Source organism: Megalops cyprinoides, chromosome 21, assembly GCF_013368585.1.
Source record: "Megalops cyprinoides isolate fMegCyp1 chromosome 21, fMegCyp1.pri, whole genome shotgun sequence".
Taxonomy (NCBI): Eukaryota; Metazoa; Chordata; class Actinopteri; order Elopiformes; family Megalopidae; genus Megalops; species Megalops cyprinoides.
This window is the reverse complement of record NC_050603.1, coordinates 6,255,001-6,268,987: the sequence shown is the minus strand read 5'-3', so window position 1 is coordinate 6,268,987 and position 13,987 is coordinate 6,255,001. Positions and strand designations below refer to the sequence as shown.

The window sequence follows — 13,987 nt, the reverse complement described above, 5'->3', positions numbered from 1 at the left end:
TCCAATCAGTGAGATATCCTGTCACCTGATCACTGATGAGTGACAGCCGACCTGTCCTATCTGTCTAAAGCTAAGGCGGCTTGACATCACAGTTCTGACCATGTCGATGGAACCCCCTTACATTCTACTCACGGCTGTCATATGTCACAGCATCAAAATGTAGAGCCAGGCGTTAAAAGACCCAGATGGGCATTTAAAAGATGGCTGAATTTGTAAGTCGCTCTGGATAAAAGCGTCTGCTAAATAAATAAATGTAAATGTAAATGTAAAAAATAATAATAGCGTGCAACTCAGCTGATGATACCAGAAATAGCTTTTTCTCCATCCGCGTAGTTGTTTGATGTCCAGTCAGTGCTGGCCTTTTTGTTTTCAGCTCGTGTGAGTAAGGAAGGAACGGAAAACAGAGACGTGCTCAGAAACGGACCGGGCACAAAAGCAGGGAGGCGCTGGCGGAGCTGAGTAATTAACCAATTAACTCTGCGCTTTGTCTCGTTACAGGGAAACTCGCACATCTCCTGCATGCCTGGTACCGTCAGACGCTGGAATTTTCCCCCACCCCTCTGCATTGGTAAAGACATTTTTTTTCCCTCTGGATTCTCTGCCTGCTGAATAGATATAGAATTTCTGCATGGCGGACGATGTTCTGTGAGATGTTCATTGTAAAGTGCCATGTAATAAGACATCCTGATTGGATATAATTCATGAGGATGAATTTAGCTTTCACAGAGACCCCAGTGTTTTAGAAGCACCAGTTACATCAATTACATCAGTTCAATTTCTGCCATTGTATATAATACTTCATTCTGATTGTGCTTGACCGAGATGATCACCCTGCCGTTATATGTTTGACAATTCCCTTTCATGAAAATATCGATCTAATAATTCTCCTCTACATCTGTTATCTCTGCACAACACTTCCACATATTTGCTTGATGTGTGTGTTCAATTTTCAGAATGCAGGCATGTATTCTTTCTTTTGGGAGGGAATTCAAACTAAGTTTATTCTGGCACAGAATAAGGAACAGCGGTTGTGCAGGTCTCAGCTCAGTGGCGTGAATGATCTCGTGTGGATGGCCATCACACTGTGCGTGTGGCATGTTCTCCCAAGGCAACGCAAGATGGCTGAATTGTTTCTTGTGACGGACCGTGTGGGCGACTGATTGCCTCTGTCTTCTGCCCCCCATTCGTCTTCCCTTTCCACTCATCAAAAGCAGCAATTTGCTCCGGGTCTGTTATTATGGCTGCTTCATTTATCTGTCAGGCCTGCTCACTTGCACAATACCTCCTTACATCAGACGCCCTTGGACGGTTTAAAGGAGAAATGGAGGATTTGATAGGGAGCGCAGTGGGCATGAGTGTGAACGTGCCTTGGCCCCAGGAGTCCTAGAGCTCGGCTTCAGACCGTGCAAAGAGAACGTGTGAGCGTGTGCTAGAATTCTGGGGTTTGGTAAACACACCTGACGGGAAACAGCTTCAGGTCTGCCTTGTTTGGTCCTCTCAGTTGCTCTGATTCTGGCCAAGATTGATGCTTTCCGCTGGCATCAGCAGCTTGCTGATTGCTCCTGAGATAAGTTTGGCGCAAATACGATTTTAACCCTTCCTCACATATTCTATGATATCATGTCCATGCTTAACAGCATGGATTGATTACATTTTTTTGTATATTTTATTTAATGAAATTTCAATGAAGGTATTGCAAATCTCATCACTATACACTATGTAATGGATTTATGTCATGAAGAAACAGCCTCTTTTTAGCTGGCTTTACCTCCACAAGCTGCCCCTGAAGGAGAGTCTGGTAAAGATCAATCAAATTAATGATTTTTGCTGTAACTATGAAATAAAAGATAAATTTCATACAAATATGTTTCATAACTATTTCATGAAATAAAGATTTAAAAGGGACCATATTAAACTTCGTATTTGACACCTGTTGGGGGAAGCCACTTTGCTTGTGTGATGGTTTTTAGTGGGTGAGTCCCAGGGGTTAACCCACTAGATGACCGAAAGTGGGAGGTGGAAATGAAATGTACCTGTACATATTTCTCCCATATAAAAAAGAGGGGATGGAAGGATACACAGGTGATGCAGATGGATTTGAAATTGGATTTGAACCTGCAATCACTAGGGCCCTTTACTCTTTACTTGTGACTTACACAGTCCGGTGTTATTTCAGCAGCTTTGTCAGGGCCATTTTTTTCTTGCTGAAAGATATTGGTCAAAGTTGGAAGTTTATTACAGGTGCTACAGGGTTTGCGCAGAAGAGTTGCTGGCTGAAGCCTGTAACATCTCTTGTGGATGTTTAGCTGCATAAGGTTAATATCCATGGGCTTCGTCTTTCTTGGCTCAGGGCTACCACACTGAGCATGGCTGTTACAGCATGCCCTCCGCTGATTTTCCTCCATTTCTCTCTCTTTACTGCCCAGCCCAATGCGGTGGCATCCGAGAAGAGATGGAAGGCATGATCCTCAGTCCTGGTTTCCCGGGAAACTACCCCAGCAACAGCGACTGCACCTGGAGCATCTACCTTCCCGTCGGCTACGGTGAGGCCCATTCTCCTGCATAGCGGTCTGGGACGTCAGACAACCGACTGGTTCAGAGCCACGTTTGTCCTTGATCCAGGCTGTAATCTGATACTAATCAGCCTCCACATTCTGCTCATTACATCCATTTAGCACTTTTTTTTTAACACAGACATTTATTTCTGAAGCCTGGATCAATAGTCCCGAGTTTATTTTCTAATGAACCCAGTTATGGACCCTGTGTTTTCATCTGCCTGTTTGTGATGTGTGCTCAAAGCTGCGGCGACCGCAGGCTGATGAATCTCTGTTTAATACGCCCACCATTTGCTGTGGTCCCATAGAGCAAGCGGAGACACTTTATTCCTAATGGGGAACATTTCATAAGCACACAAACATGTTTTCTTTCATGCAGACGCATGCTGAAGGAGCTACAGGTGGTTCAGCTGACTGTCTTTCCCTTGTAAAACATAGATCTGGACATATGTTCCCTTGAGTTTGATTTATCTTATTTGTAAGGGAAATATTAGTACAAACAGTACTGCATTTAAACTTCCCCTGGAGACACCACAATATGTACTTGAAGTGATTTCTTACATTGAATGTGATGCCTTCTCTGAATTGCTTGCGGAGTTTTACGAGGGAAAAAGGAAAAACACACAGGAGCGGTAGTGCATATGTTCAAGCAGGCAAAATGTTGTGGTGCTCTCCATAAGAATTCGCATGAGAGATGAAGTCCAAAAGCTTGAGGTTGTTGACTACATTTTAACTAGCCTAGAACTTCATCTTCTTCCAGCCCCTCCATGAAAATGTGGTGCACTGTTTTGTCAAGGTGCAAGGTGCAAATGAGAAGAGTACTCTCTCTCCCTCTCTCTCTCTCTCTCTCTCTCTCTCTCTCTCTGTGTGTATCTGTCTCACATACATTGCAGGAGCACATGTACAGTTTCTCAACTTCTCCACCGAAGCCAACCATGACTTCCTTGAGATTCGAAATGGCCCCTTTGAAACTAGCTCCGTGATTGGCCGCTTCAGTGGGCAGGATGTACCGCCCTCCCTCCTCACCACTTCCCATGAGACCACAGTGTACTTCCACAGTGACCACTCCCAGAACAAGCCAGGCTTCCGTTTCGAGTACCAAGGTAAGGGGAAGTCAACCGGGCTGTCTCAACCAACCAGCAACTGCTTCTGCAAGGTCCAATGCCAGTCTTTCCAAGTGGGAATCATCTGCAGTTAATGGACTACTATTTGACAGTTGAAAATGGTGTTATCTTAATTGCCTCTCTGCTCCTGCCTGTGATTAGTTGATTGGCTTTTGATGGGTCCGGCTGATTGGTTGACTGAACAATCGGCCCTGTCTTGCAGCGTACGAGCTTCAGGAGTGCCCTGACCCAGAGCCCTTTCGCTACGGGGTGGTGGTGGGCGCCGGGTACAACGTGGGCCAGTCGATCTCTTTTGAGTGCCAGCCGGGGTACCAGCTGGTGGGCCACGCCATCCTCACCTGTCAGCACGGCACCACCCGCAACTGGGACAACCCCTTCCCCCGATGTGAAGGTAGGCCTCTTTCTGTCTCCTGAATGCTTCAGCAGCAACAGCATGATGGGTTTATTTACCTTCATGAAGCACCACACTCAAATGCCCATTCACTTAAAATGCCCCCCAAGGGGATTTGAAACCACATCCCTTCTGATTGCAGGGGTGGGGTCTAATCACTATTGTGTGCATTTGGCTTGCAAATAGCATGGAGCTATTTTTACCTTACAGTAAAGTGTTATTTTGACAGTATGACGGAAAGATTCCGTGTACAGCTGGAAAAGACAAATCCTTTGTGTGGGCTCACACAATCAGTAATCCCCACAGAAAGGAAAAAAACCAGCAATGAGGAAGTGCTTTTTTGCAACTATTCCCTTTCTCACTCTCTTTGTTACTCTGCATCGGTGACAAATGTACAGTGTGGCACGGTGTCAAGTGTGGAAGGGATACACAGAATGGAGGCACACATGGAATAGCACATTCAAATGGATGGCAGAGGTTTTAGTCTACATTTCCATTCACAGTGTGTGTTTGTGTGGGGGGGTTAAGATAACCTTACAATGAGCAGGACATAGAGAGGTGTGAGTCATGCACAGAGCCGTGTGATGGAATAACCGCACAGCCATGATGCTGAAGCGTCTTAGTGTGTGCAGAGTTCGGCTGCTTCTTTTTGAGGTGTATGTGTGTGTGTGTGTGTGTATGTGTGTGTGTGCGTGCATGTGCGTATCTGTTCAGATGCTTCTTTTTGTGATGTGCGGCAATTGAATCGGAAAAGACACGAAGCATGAAAAAGGAGATGCTAGCTCATGGTGCTACGGTAACATGTGTGGCTGATACGTGTTCTCTGATGAGTGCATTAAAAGGAAAGAAAAAAAAGAAAGTCAAAGCCAAGCTATGAGGTGTTTCATTTATTTATTTATTTCTCCCCCCACATTGTTCCATCTTGCTGATAGCAAATATATGGTGTTGTGCAAATGAAGTGAATGCCAATCCTTTGAATGTGGGTGGTAGGGTAATTCCATCAAGGTGGTATGATATGAAGGTATTATGATACTGTGCCTGTTTATGAGCTTCCTTCCCCATGCTAACCTGCTGGTATGTCATAAAATCATTCCATACTGGATCATACACTTAAGATCTCCATAAGAGGAGATTGTCTAAAAATGAACCCACTCAGCTCATGATACTCCCTCTTGCTTCCCAGTAATGTACCATTTTCCTATATATATATATATATATATATATATATATATTTTTTTTTTTTTTTTCCATGTAGCAATGATGGTTTCAGCTGTTTTTGTGTTTGTGTGTATTTTTGTTTGTGCGTTTCTGCATGTACTTTTGTATGTATGACTGTGTGTTTGTCCGTGTGTTTGTGTTTGTGTGTGTGTGTGTGTGTGTGTGTGTGTGTGTGTGTGTGCATGTGAGCTCTGCGTGTGAGTGTGCGTACATGTGTGTGTGTGCGCGCGTGCATATCTGTGTATGTGTGTGGCCGCAGCGGGGGCTTCGCCAGAAGGAGGTGGATGAGTTCCAGGGGTTTTGGCGAGCAAAGGTGTTCAGTGAAGCGTGCCTGCGATCCAAGATCCTAGCAGGCTTCAGCAGTGCTGGCCCTCCATGCTAACAGCCTCCACCGCGCCCTCACCGCTTCCCCATTCACACCTGCAGCTGCCGCTCCATTAAAAACCCCTCCTCCGTACCGGAGCTTAATCACATTCAGCCTGCGAAAAACAGACGATTTCAAAAACATCTTCATTCATAATTCACGCCCCCGAGACACAGGACATTTGGAAGTGACATTTGGCACGAGGATGGGGGGTGCGTATGCTGTTTTAGTCAGCTAATCGGGGCTGGAAACAGCAGGGGCCACAGGTAATTACAGTCATGGCCAGGCCGTGAGCAGCCTATTTGGTCAGTCACTGAAGTGGATCTGGAGAGCCGGCTGTTGCTTGGAAATAGAGGACTGGAAAAAAAAATAAAATCGCAGAGCAGTGCTACGGTCCAGCAGTTGGGGCCTAATCAGCATGGTAATCTATAGAGGGCAGAAAATTGCCGTGTGACACAGTCCGTTTGGTCTGAGAGCTGAAAATCCCTTGTAGAAGGAGGAAAAACAGCTTCTTCCGCAAGGATGAGTTTTGACAAATTGTGCTGTTTGATGAATGAGTGACCTCGCGTCATGTTGGTTCTAATAGAGTTAATGTGGTTAAACAAGCACCGTGCATCATGTTGGTTCTTACAGAATGTGAATGGTTAAGTGAATAGGGGGGTGGCATTGTAGCATAGTGGTAAGAAGCAGGGCTTATAACCGAAAGGTTGCTGGTTCGACGCCCTGCTGGGGCACTACTGCTGTACCCTTGGGCAAGGTGCTTTACCCGCAACCTCCTCAATAAATATACAGGTGTATAAATGGATAACACATAAAAACTGTAACCTATGTACAGTGAATGCCAATAATGTAAAGTAATGCATGGACTGCAAATCAAAGAATGTGAATTTTTCAGATAAATATAAAAAACCAAAGTGCAAAAAAGATTGAGATGAAATGAATAAAAACTGCATCCACCAATGGCAGGAGAAAAGTACACAAAATAGTACTCAGATGATCAAAGCAAGGGTGGGTGAGTTTTTTTTTTTTCCAAAGATGTTTGTGTGTGGGGAAATCCTTAACCCATCAGAGCTGACAAGCAGCCCTGCGGCTCCCCCGCGGAGTCCCCCCCTCTCCGCCCCGGCACTCCCCTGCCGTCATCCCGTTTAAAGTTCAGTCCCCCAGTTGCGTGCATAGATTTCCTCTCTCACACCGTAGAGGGTGATCGATCCCCCCCTTTTCTTCAGCTTCCTACCTGCCTCCGAACGCAGCTGGTGGTGGGGATGGCAGCCCCCGTGCGCGGTCCCCTCTGTCCAGGCTCCGCCGTCTGGCCAATCGATAGCATCGCTGAGCGGTTATACCCAATAGCGGCACGTGTTTTTAATCAATGCCCCTGATCGATACTTCATTTAGCAGGTGCCGGCGATGGGAGAGGGTGACTCACGTTGAGATTAACAGGGGCGGCTATTTCAGGACACAAAGGAAAAAGGTGGAAATGGGGGCTGGTGGGGGGGGGGGGGGGCGTCCTAGGAACAGAACTGGGCTGACCTTGATGCCCTAAGAATGTACAGCTACGTGCTCGCCACTGGAGCACAGGGATCACGTTGAGCTCTGTGCTGGAACTGGGCAAATACATGAGCTGCGTAATGATACTTAGGTAACAGCTAAGTTAGGTAACAGCAAACAGCATGCTCTCAAAACAGCAAAACAAAATCATGTCAGCCTAGTAGTCTACAGAGTACATGCACTCAGACTTCGAACACAAACATTCATGCGTACTCATGTGCACAGATAGCCTCTTGCATCCATCTCTCTCTTTCCCTCTCTTGTTTTAAAGTGAATTGGGAAGTTGTAAGTACAGAGCTCTTACTTTAGTAGGACTTGAACATTTGTTTGTCTGTGAAGGGGCCTGTGTTTGAGAGGATGTGAGTGGGAGCTGGGCTCCTCAGCGTCAGGGTTCAGTGGGTTCAGATCCTACGTCTTACTGGCTCAGTGTGACACAGCTCATCTTTTCTGGGGCTCGGTTACAGTCGCGGCAGCCCCTTCCCCTCCCGCAGTGACTCCTCGTGGGATAAGGTTATGCCCTTATCTCGGCAGAACATTCCGAGAGACTCCTCACTTGCTAACAGGCTTTCTCGCTTAATCTACGGCCCAGACGAGAAAGAGAGGGAGGGCGAGAGGGACCCTTTTTTTCATGGATTCCCCCTGAATCCAGCTTTGTGTGATTTTTTTTTTTTTTCTTCATTTTATTCATGGCCTGCTTCGTTTTTTATTTTATTCCCACAGTGCCCTGCGGGGGGAACATCACGTCAGAGAACGGGACCATATTCTCGCCCGGGTACCCCGAGGAGTACCCCAGCTCGGCCGACTGCACCTGGCTGATCACGGTGGCCCCGGGTCTGGGGGTCCACCTCAACTTCACCCTGCTCCAGGTCCAGGGCCCACACGATTTCATCACTGTCTGGTAAGCCAGTCCAGGGGCCCGGCAGCCGGATAATCTGCTGCCCCTGAGGACGGCGGTTATCTGCTCTGTCCTCCTCCTCCTCCTCCTTCCCCTCTGGGTCTTGTTTTATTTTTGTTCTTTTGGTCGTGGTACAAATGAGTGAGTCAAGGTCCAGCACGCGGGATAATCCTCTCCCTCTACCCTCCTCCTCCTCCTCCTCCTCCTCCTCCTCCTCCTTCTCCTTGTCCTCTTATACTCTCCCCGTCTCTCATTCTTCCTGTTTTCAGCAGTCTTGTCTGCTTGTACTGGGGGGGGGGATCGCGAATCTCGCCTCGAGAATACCGATGGGGAAGGGCTTTGGATTTCTGTGAGCCCCTCTCCATCCCCTCGTTTGTCATCCGTGTGCCCCCCACCCCCCGAGCTGGAACACTCGAAAATTCGCATTCCGCCGGACCGGCTGTCACGCCGCCAGGCCGCCAAAGCGTGTCATTTGTTTGATTAATGAGATGTGGCCGGAGAGCCAATCGGGCGTGCCCAGTCGGCTTTGGCGGAGATGCACAGATGGGGGGGGGGGCTCGTATGCGGGTGCATATTCGGGAACGGGTCTTTCACATGCGTGGTTAGGCGCGGCGCTGGGTTTGGATGGAGAGGAAGCATTCAAGTGGGCGGGGGCCTCCGTGCAACTTCGCCCCTGAACGTGTGCCAGGCTGGCTGCTGAAATTCCCCATTCTACCCTTCGTCCTCTGACTGTGTCTGACTGTATCAGTCGCACAGTCTACCCGTGTGGAGCTGTAATGGCAGCTTGTGGCTTTGCCAGACTTCAGCCCAGTTTCAGCCTTACAATGGACAGGCTTTGGCCAAAATGGAATTCACACTTTGGCAATGACAGATAGGTCTACAGAATAAGCCAGGGCAGAGCCGGAATGGTGGCTCAGAGCCTTTCATTTCCCATCCCCAGTTTCAGCCACAACCAACTGTATGATGGAAACAAAATAGAAGCAAAGGGTTCCCCCTAGTCTGCACCCTATAGTGAGGAGCTGACACAAAGTGTGTGCTGAAGGAGTCACGATGAATCCATCACGGAGTTCGGCAGCAGCCACGGTTGACAAGCCCGCGGCTCCCCAGCACGCAGCTCTATCCGTGTGCGGGGATCGGATAGTCCCCAGTGCGCACTCTGGCAGCGGAAGACAGATACTTTTTAAGTGGAATAACTGCTGTAGCAGAGTGAAAAATTGCCAGATCACCCCTGCTTGCCCCCGGGGGAACGTTGGGATAGGGAGGTGTGATTCAAACTTCAGAAGGTATATCAAGGCCTCTTGCCTGGATGTGTCTGAGGTGACAGCTTTATCCGCTTAAAACAGAGCTATGGAGTATAAACACACTGGGGTCTGCTTGCTGCCCCCTCTGCACTGCTGAATGCGAGATATTAAGAGGGGTGTGATTTTAAAGGGGTTTTAATTGCATCCAAATGTGTTGACATGCAGAATGGAAAACCAGCACAATTTTAAACCTTGATTTTTCTTGTTTCTCAAAGTTATATAAATTTGGATGTTGTGCATGTTTAATTTATACACTACTGTCATAGCAGTGGACATATACAGTAGTTATTTCTTAGGTCACGTAGTCGCATAATGTGCTTCACCACATAGCCATTGTTAATTATTAACAAACACCATTTTATTTTAAGAGTGTTTCAACTGTCGCCCATACAGTGTTTCACAAAGTTACATTTTTCAGTATAGCACAGCCAGTGGAACAAATGAATGAGTAGCACATAAAAGTTGTCAAGAAGTAGACCAGAGCCATTGAAAAAAGGGCTAGTCTTTGGCTATGTGGTGTGTAAACATGAAATGTAGAAAACAAAAAGCTTGCCAAACACATTTATCATTTCTGTTTTAGCCAGTTAAAACATTTAAATGTTTTACACAAATGGTTAAACATGCAAATGTGTCTCTAACGCTGTCCCCTCAATTCTCTCGGGGCATAGCTCTCAAAGGTAAATATGAAAGGGTTCACAGCTCACAAAGGTAAATATTAATGGGTTGGGATATAAAGCAAAGGGACATTCGGCAGAATTAATCTGTATTTGGCTTTTTCTCTCTGTTTAAGATCAAGAGAGGGTCAAACTGTGGTGTACTGGGTCCTGTACGAATGAGATTCACTCTGTGTGTGCCTTGACATACCATACAATCAGCAGTGGAGATCTGGGTGTTTGATTATTTCCCAACACCCCCCCCCCCCCCCCCCCCCCCCACCCCATCCCCAGGGATGGACCCCAGGAGTCAGCCCGGAAACTGGGCGTGTTCACTGAGGGCGAGTCGGCTGAACCCCCCAGCAGCACATCCAATCAGGTCCTCGTTCGCTTCCGGAGTGACTCAGAAAAAGGCGGGCTCTTCAAAATCACTTACCAAGGTAAGACAGACAGACACACACACATACACACAGACACACACACACACACACAAATACTGCAAAAAAACTTATTTGTAAATTCTGTATATGCACATATACTTAATCTGAAAAAGAAAAGTCTCTGTAACTACTTGTCTATTTTCTGATATTTGTATCTTCACCTAAAACGTACTAGTTTGTCTCAGTTTGTATGGATACCCTGTGGCAATTGCTCCAATATTTGTAATGCATTCAGTACATTGTCTGGTACAATGTATGTCTACATGTCACTGTTCACCTGATGAGCCACTCAGGTTAATACAACGGCCGTTAGCGCAGTAATTCATCTCTAACGGCAGCGCTACAGTGTCAGAGAGAGTGTGGGAGCCCGGTGATTCTCGCGTTCTCACACTTGTAGCGGTACAGAGAAGTGGGTGGAGATGCTGACTTTTCCCCTTCAGGCTCATTGGCTGTGAACAGAGCTGCAGATTCCTCCCTACACAATTCTCTCTTTCTCTCTCTCTCTCTCTCATATTTTTTATTTTTGAAAATGCAAATCCTTAGGGATGGAAAAGGGTTTTTTTAATTGCTTTTTTTGGTTTCTTTGTTTTTGTATGTGTGCATGCTTTTTCTTTTTCTTTTTTTTTTTTTTTTTTTTTTTACAAAACGGTTTTGTTTTAGAAGCATTATGGATGCATAAATATTTTTGCATTTAGTGTTGTTTTCATGGGTTTTGATTTTATGGTTTTGTTTTTTATGATATTATTTTCAGTTGTACATATTATTTTCCCTTTTGATTTTAATGGTTTAAAGATAACAGATAACCTACTCACACCTTTCTCTTTCACATACAAACACACACACACACACACACACACACAATTAGTTTGAATAGCTACTGTACGTATATTTAATTAAAGAAAAAAAAACCCTCATATTTCTTTGCCAATGCTTACTCTCATAGCCTACCAGCTTCGATTCTGCCTTCCCCCTCCAATCATCCCCAATGCAGAGATCCTCATGGCCAGCAAGGAGTTCAAAATTGGTGAGTAGTGCAGCATAAGCCAAACATCTGGATCGCATGCGGGTCAGGGCTGTGTGTTCTCTGTGGCAGCTTAGTTACAGGCTGGGAGGCCTTCATTAGCGCTGTTCTCATAGTGCAGTTGTCAGACACACTCAGGGCCCATGTAATGATCCACCTCCAGGACTACATTTCCCAGGGGGTGTAATGATATTAACAATTATTGTGGTTTAGTGCTGCAAGTTTATTTTAGAGCTCTAGAGAGACAAGCTGATAAGATCCAGTCAGCAGTTTAGAATGTAACTCAGAAAATAAAGCACCCACATACATTGTTTCCTTGTAAAAAAAAAAAAAAAAAAAAACATTGATTAATTATTCAGCGCAGATATCACATTTTGTTGTCCTCCATTGCTGTGACATCTTTTTTTATCCAGAACATCCAGCATATCACAGATAAGATAAGCTACCATTTGGGAAAAGTTCACTTTATTAAGTATTCATAGTCTACACCACCACCACCTTTGATGGATCTTCCATGTGAACAGATGTATACAGATGCATTCTGGTACCATTAATAGACAGATCTGTACTGTAAACACACTCCCGTCTCCTCTTCCTAACCCACTTTTCATGACAACAGGCCATTGTAAGCTACCTGAGTCCAATGCATATGTACATCAAACTTCAGGGACATCTAGGAGGGAAAGTGGTCAGTATAAATATCACCAAAAACAGGCATGTAAATGCTTTGGTGTTCCCCACCAAACACACAGAGAACATTCGAGGAACCTGGTGTGGGATAACTGTTTGGCAGCCTTTTGGCATTGTGTAATAGGCGTTTTTGATCATTGATTATGCAGCACGTTAACCCAATTCACTGATCTAGTGAAGACCCTGCTGTGGGGGGAGGTGGGGTGTGGGCATGGAGAAATGCAGAGGCTTGTGCAGTTTTTAGCAATTAATTCCATGCTGTATCGTCCATGGTTGATATCATACATCAGGCAAAAAAAAAAAAACCTAACCTTTATTAATGAGTCAGACTTGAACATTGATGCTAATGAGTCAGACCTGTGTGTATGCATCCATCAGGCCAGGTTTTACGGAGCATAACTGGCAGATGCCATGTGACAAGCAGACTCCAGCCTCTGTCTGCGTGTTTTTACATACATACACAAGCATAATCCTCTGCAGCGATACACTGCACTGCAGAACGAAACAGTGCAGACCCCTCAGCTTTCGTCTCCAGCCTCCAGCCCTTAGAAGGCTAATGGAGACGACCTTCATCCAGACCAGACAGAACTGCTGGCGAAGATCCGTCCAGCTCCCGTCGATCCGTGCATTTCTGAGAGTGCGGTTGTCTCATCCTGTCACTGATGAGTCCATAATCCCCCCCCCCCCCCCCTTTTATGTGGCAGAGGGCAGGTCTCCATTAAAGAAGGTATTGATAAATCGATGCGGAGGCTCGTCCCTCACGTTCTCTCTCTGTCTCCCCCTGCAGGGGATATCGTGCGCTACAGGTGTCTCCCCGGATACCAGCTCAGCGGAAACGACATTCTCACCTGTCGGTTCGGCACTCACCTTGAGTTTGAAGGACCTCCGCCATCGTGTGAAGGTGAGGTGCTGTTAGAGGGTGGTGGTGGGGAGGGGTTTGGGGGGAATTGTTTGCATACCTTCCCTCTCACAGTGGTTTGTTTATGCAGTATATGTACTGTGGCATTCTTGCGGACAGCATACAAATCCCACACACACATGCGCGCACACACACCCACACACACTGTGAGTTGATTGGTTTGGCATTTTCCATAAAGTGCTTCAGTGATACTCCATTCTTTAGTTGTTTTCTTTCCTAACAATGCAGCATTGCTTTACTCCCTCCACTCGGGCAGTGCAGTGCTGACCTGATGGGCGAATGGATTTCTTTTGACATTAGATGGTGGCACTGCATTTTAAACCAAAGCACTGCACTCACACACACACACACACACACACACACACACACGTAGACACACCCACACATGTACGTGCATGTGAGAGCACACAGACACAGACACACAAAGAACACACACACATACACACACACACAAGAACATATGCATATGCAAGAACACACACACACACACACACACACGCAGACTTACACAGCATGTTGCTTAATCTGTCATGTCAGGTTACTGGCAATGCATGGTGGGAAGAGCTGTAGCTGTCGAGCCAGCTACCAATGAGGAAGAGGAATAAGGCCCCGCCAAGCCGGCCGAACATAATAAATGGAACTAATTACAGACAGGAAGTGCAAACTTGCAAGGCGCTCGCGAGAAAAGCTTAATTTCTTTGTGTCACCAGAGCCTAAACACGCGAGTCCTCACCCTTCACGGCGCTGTGCTTGTGTTAGGCCGCTGTAATTCATCTTGCCATTAATTAAGTGTCACTTGTTAATCACCCTCTATATGAACAGGCCCCATACCGAGGGTCAGCACACCGTGCCGAATATCCACTCACTGTGG

The 13,987-nt window shown here is 46.3% G+C and overlaps 1 protein-coding gene across 1 annotated transcript in view; it reads left to right on the top strand.

Moving 5' to 3' along the window:
- The window catches only part of csmd2 (CUB and Sushi multiple domains 2), a 275,160-nt gene that overhangs the window by 221,226 nt on the left and 39,947 nt on the right, over positions 1 to 13,987 (top strand). The window contains exons 39-46 of the mRNA XM_036555086.1: positions 499 to 568; positions 2,427 to 2,543; positions 3,449 to 3,658; positions 3,882 to 4,070; positions 7,918 to 8,095; positions 10,341 to 10,486; positions 11,430 to 11,510; positions 12,985 to 13,098. Coding sequence (XP_036410979.1) covers positions 499 to 568; positions 2,427 to 2,543; positions 3,449 to 3,658; positions 3,882 to 4,070; positions 7,918 to 8,095; positions 10,341 to 10,486; positions 11,430 to 11,510; positions 12,985 to 13,098 — 1,105 coding nt within the window. The remainder of the gene's footprint in view (positions 1 to 498; positions 569 to 2,426; positions 2,544 to 3,448; positions 3,659 to 3,881; positions 4,071 to 7,917; positions 8,096 to 10,340; positions 10,487 to 11,429; positions 11,511 to 12,984; positions 13,099 to 13,987) is intronic.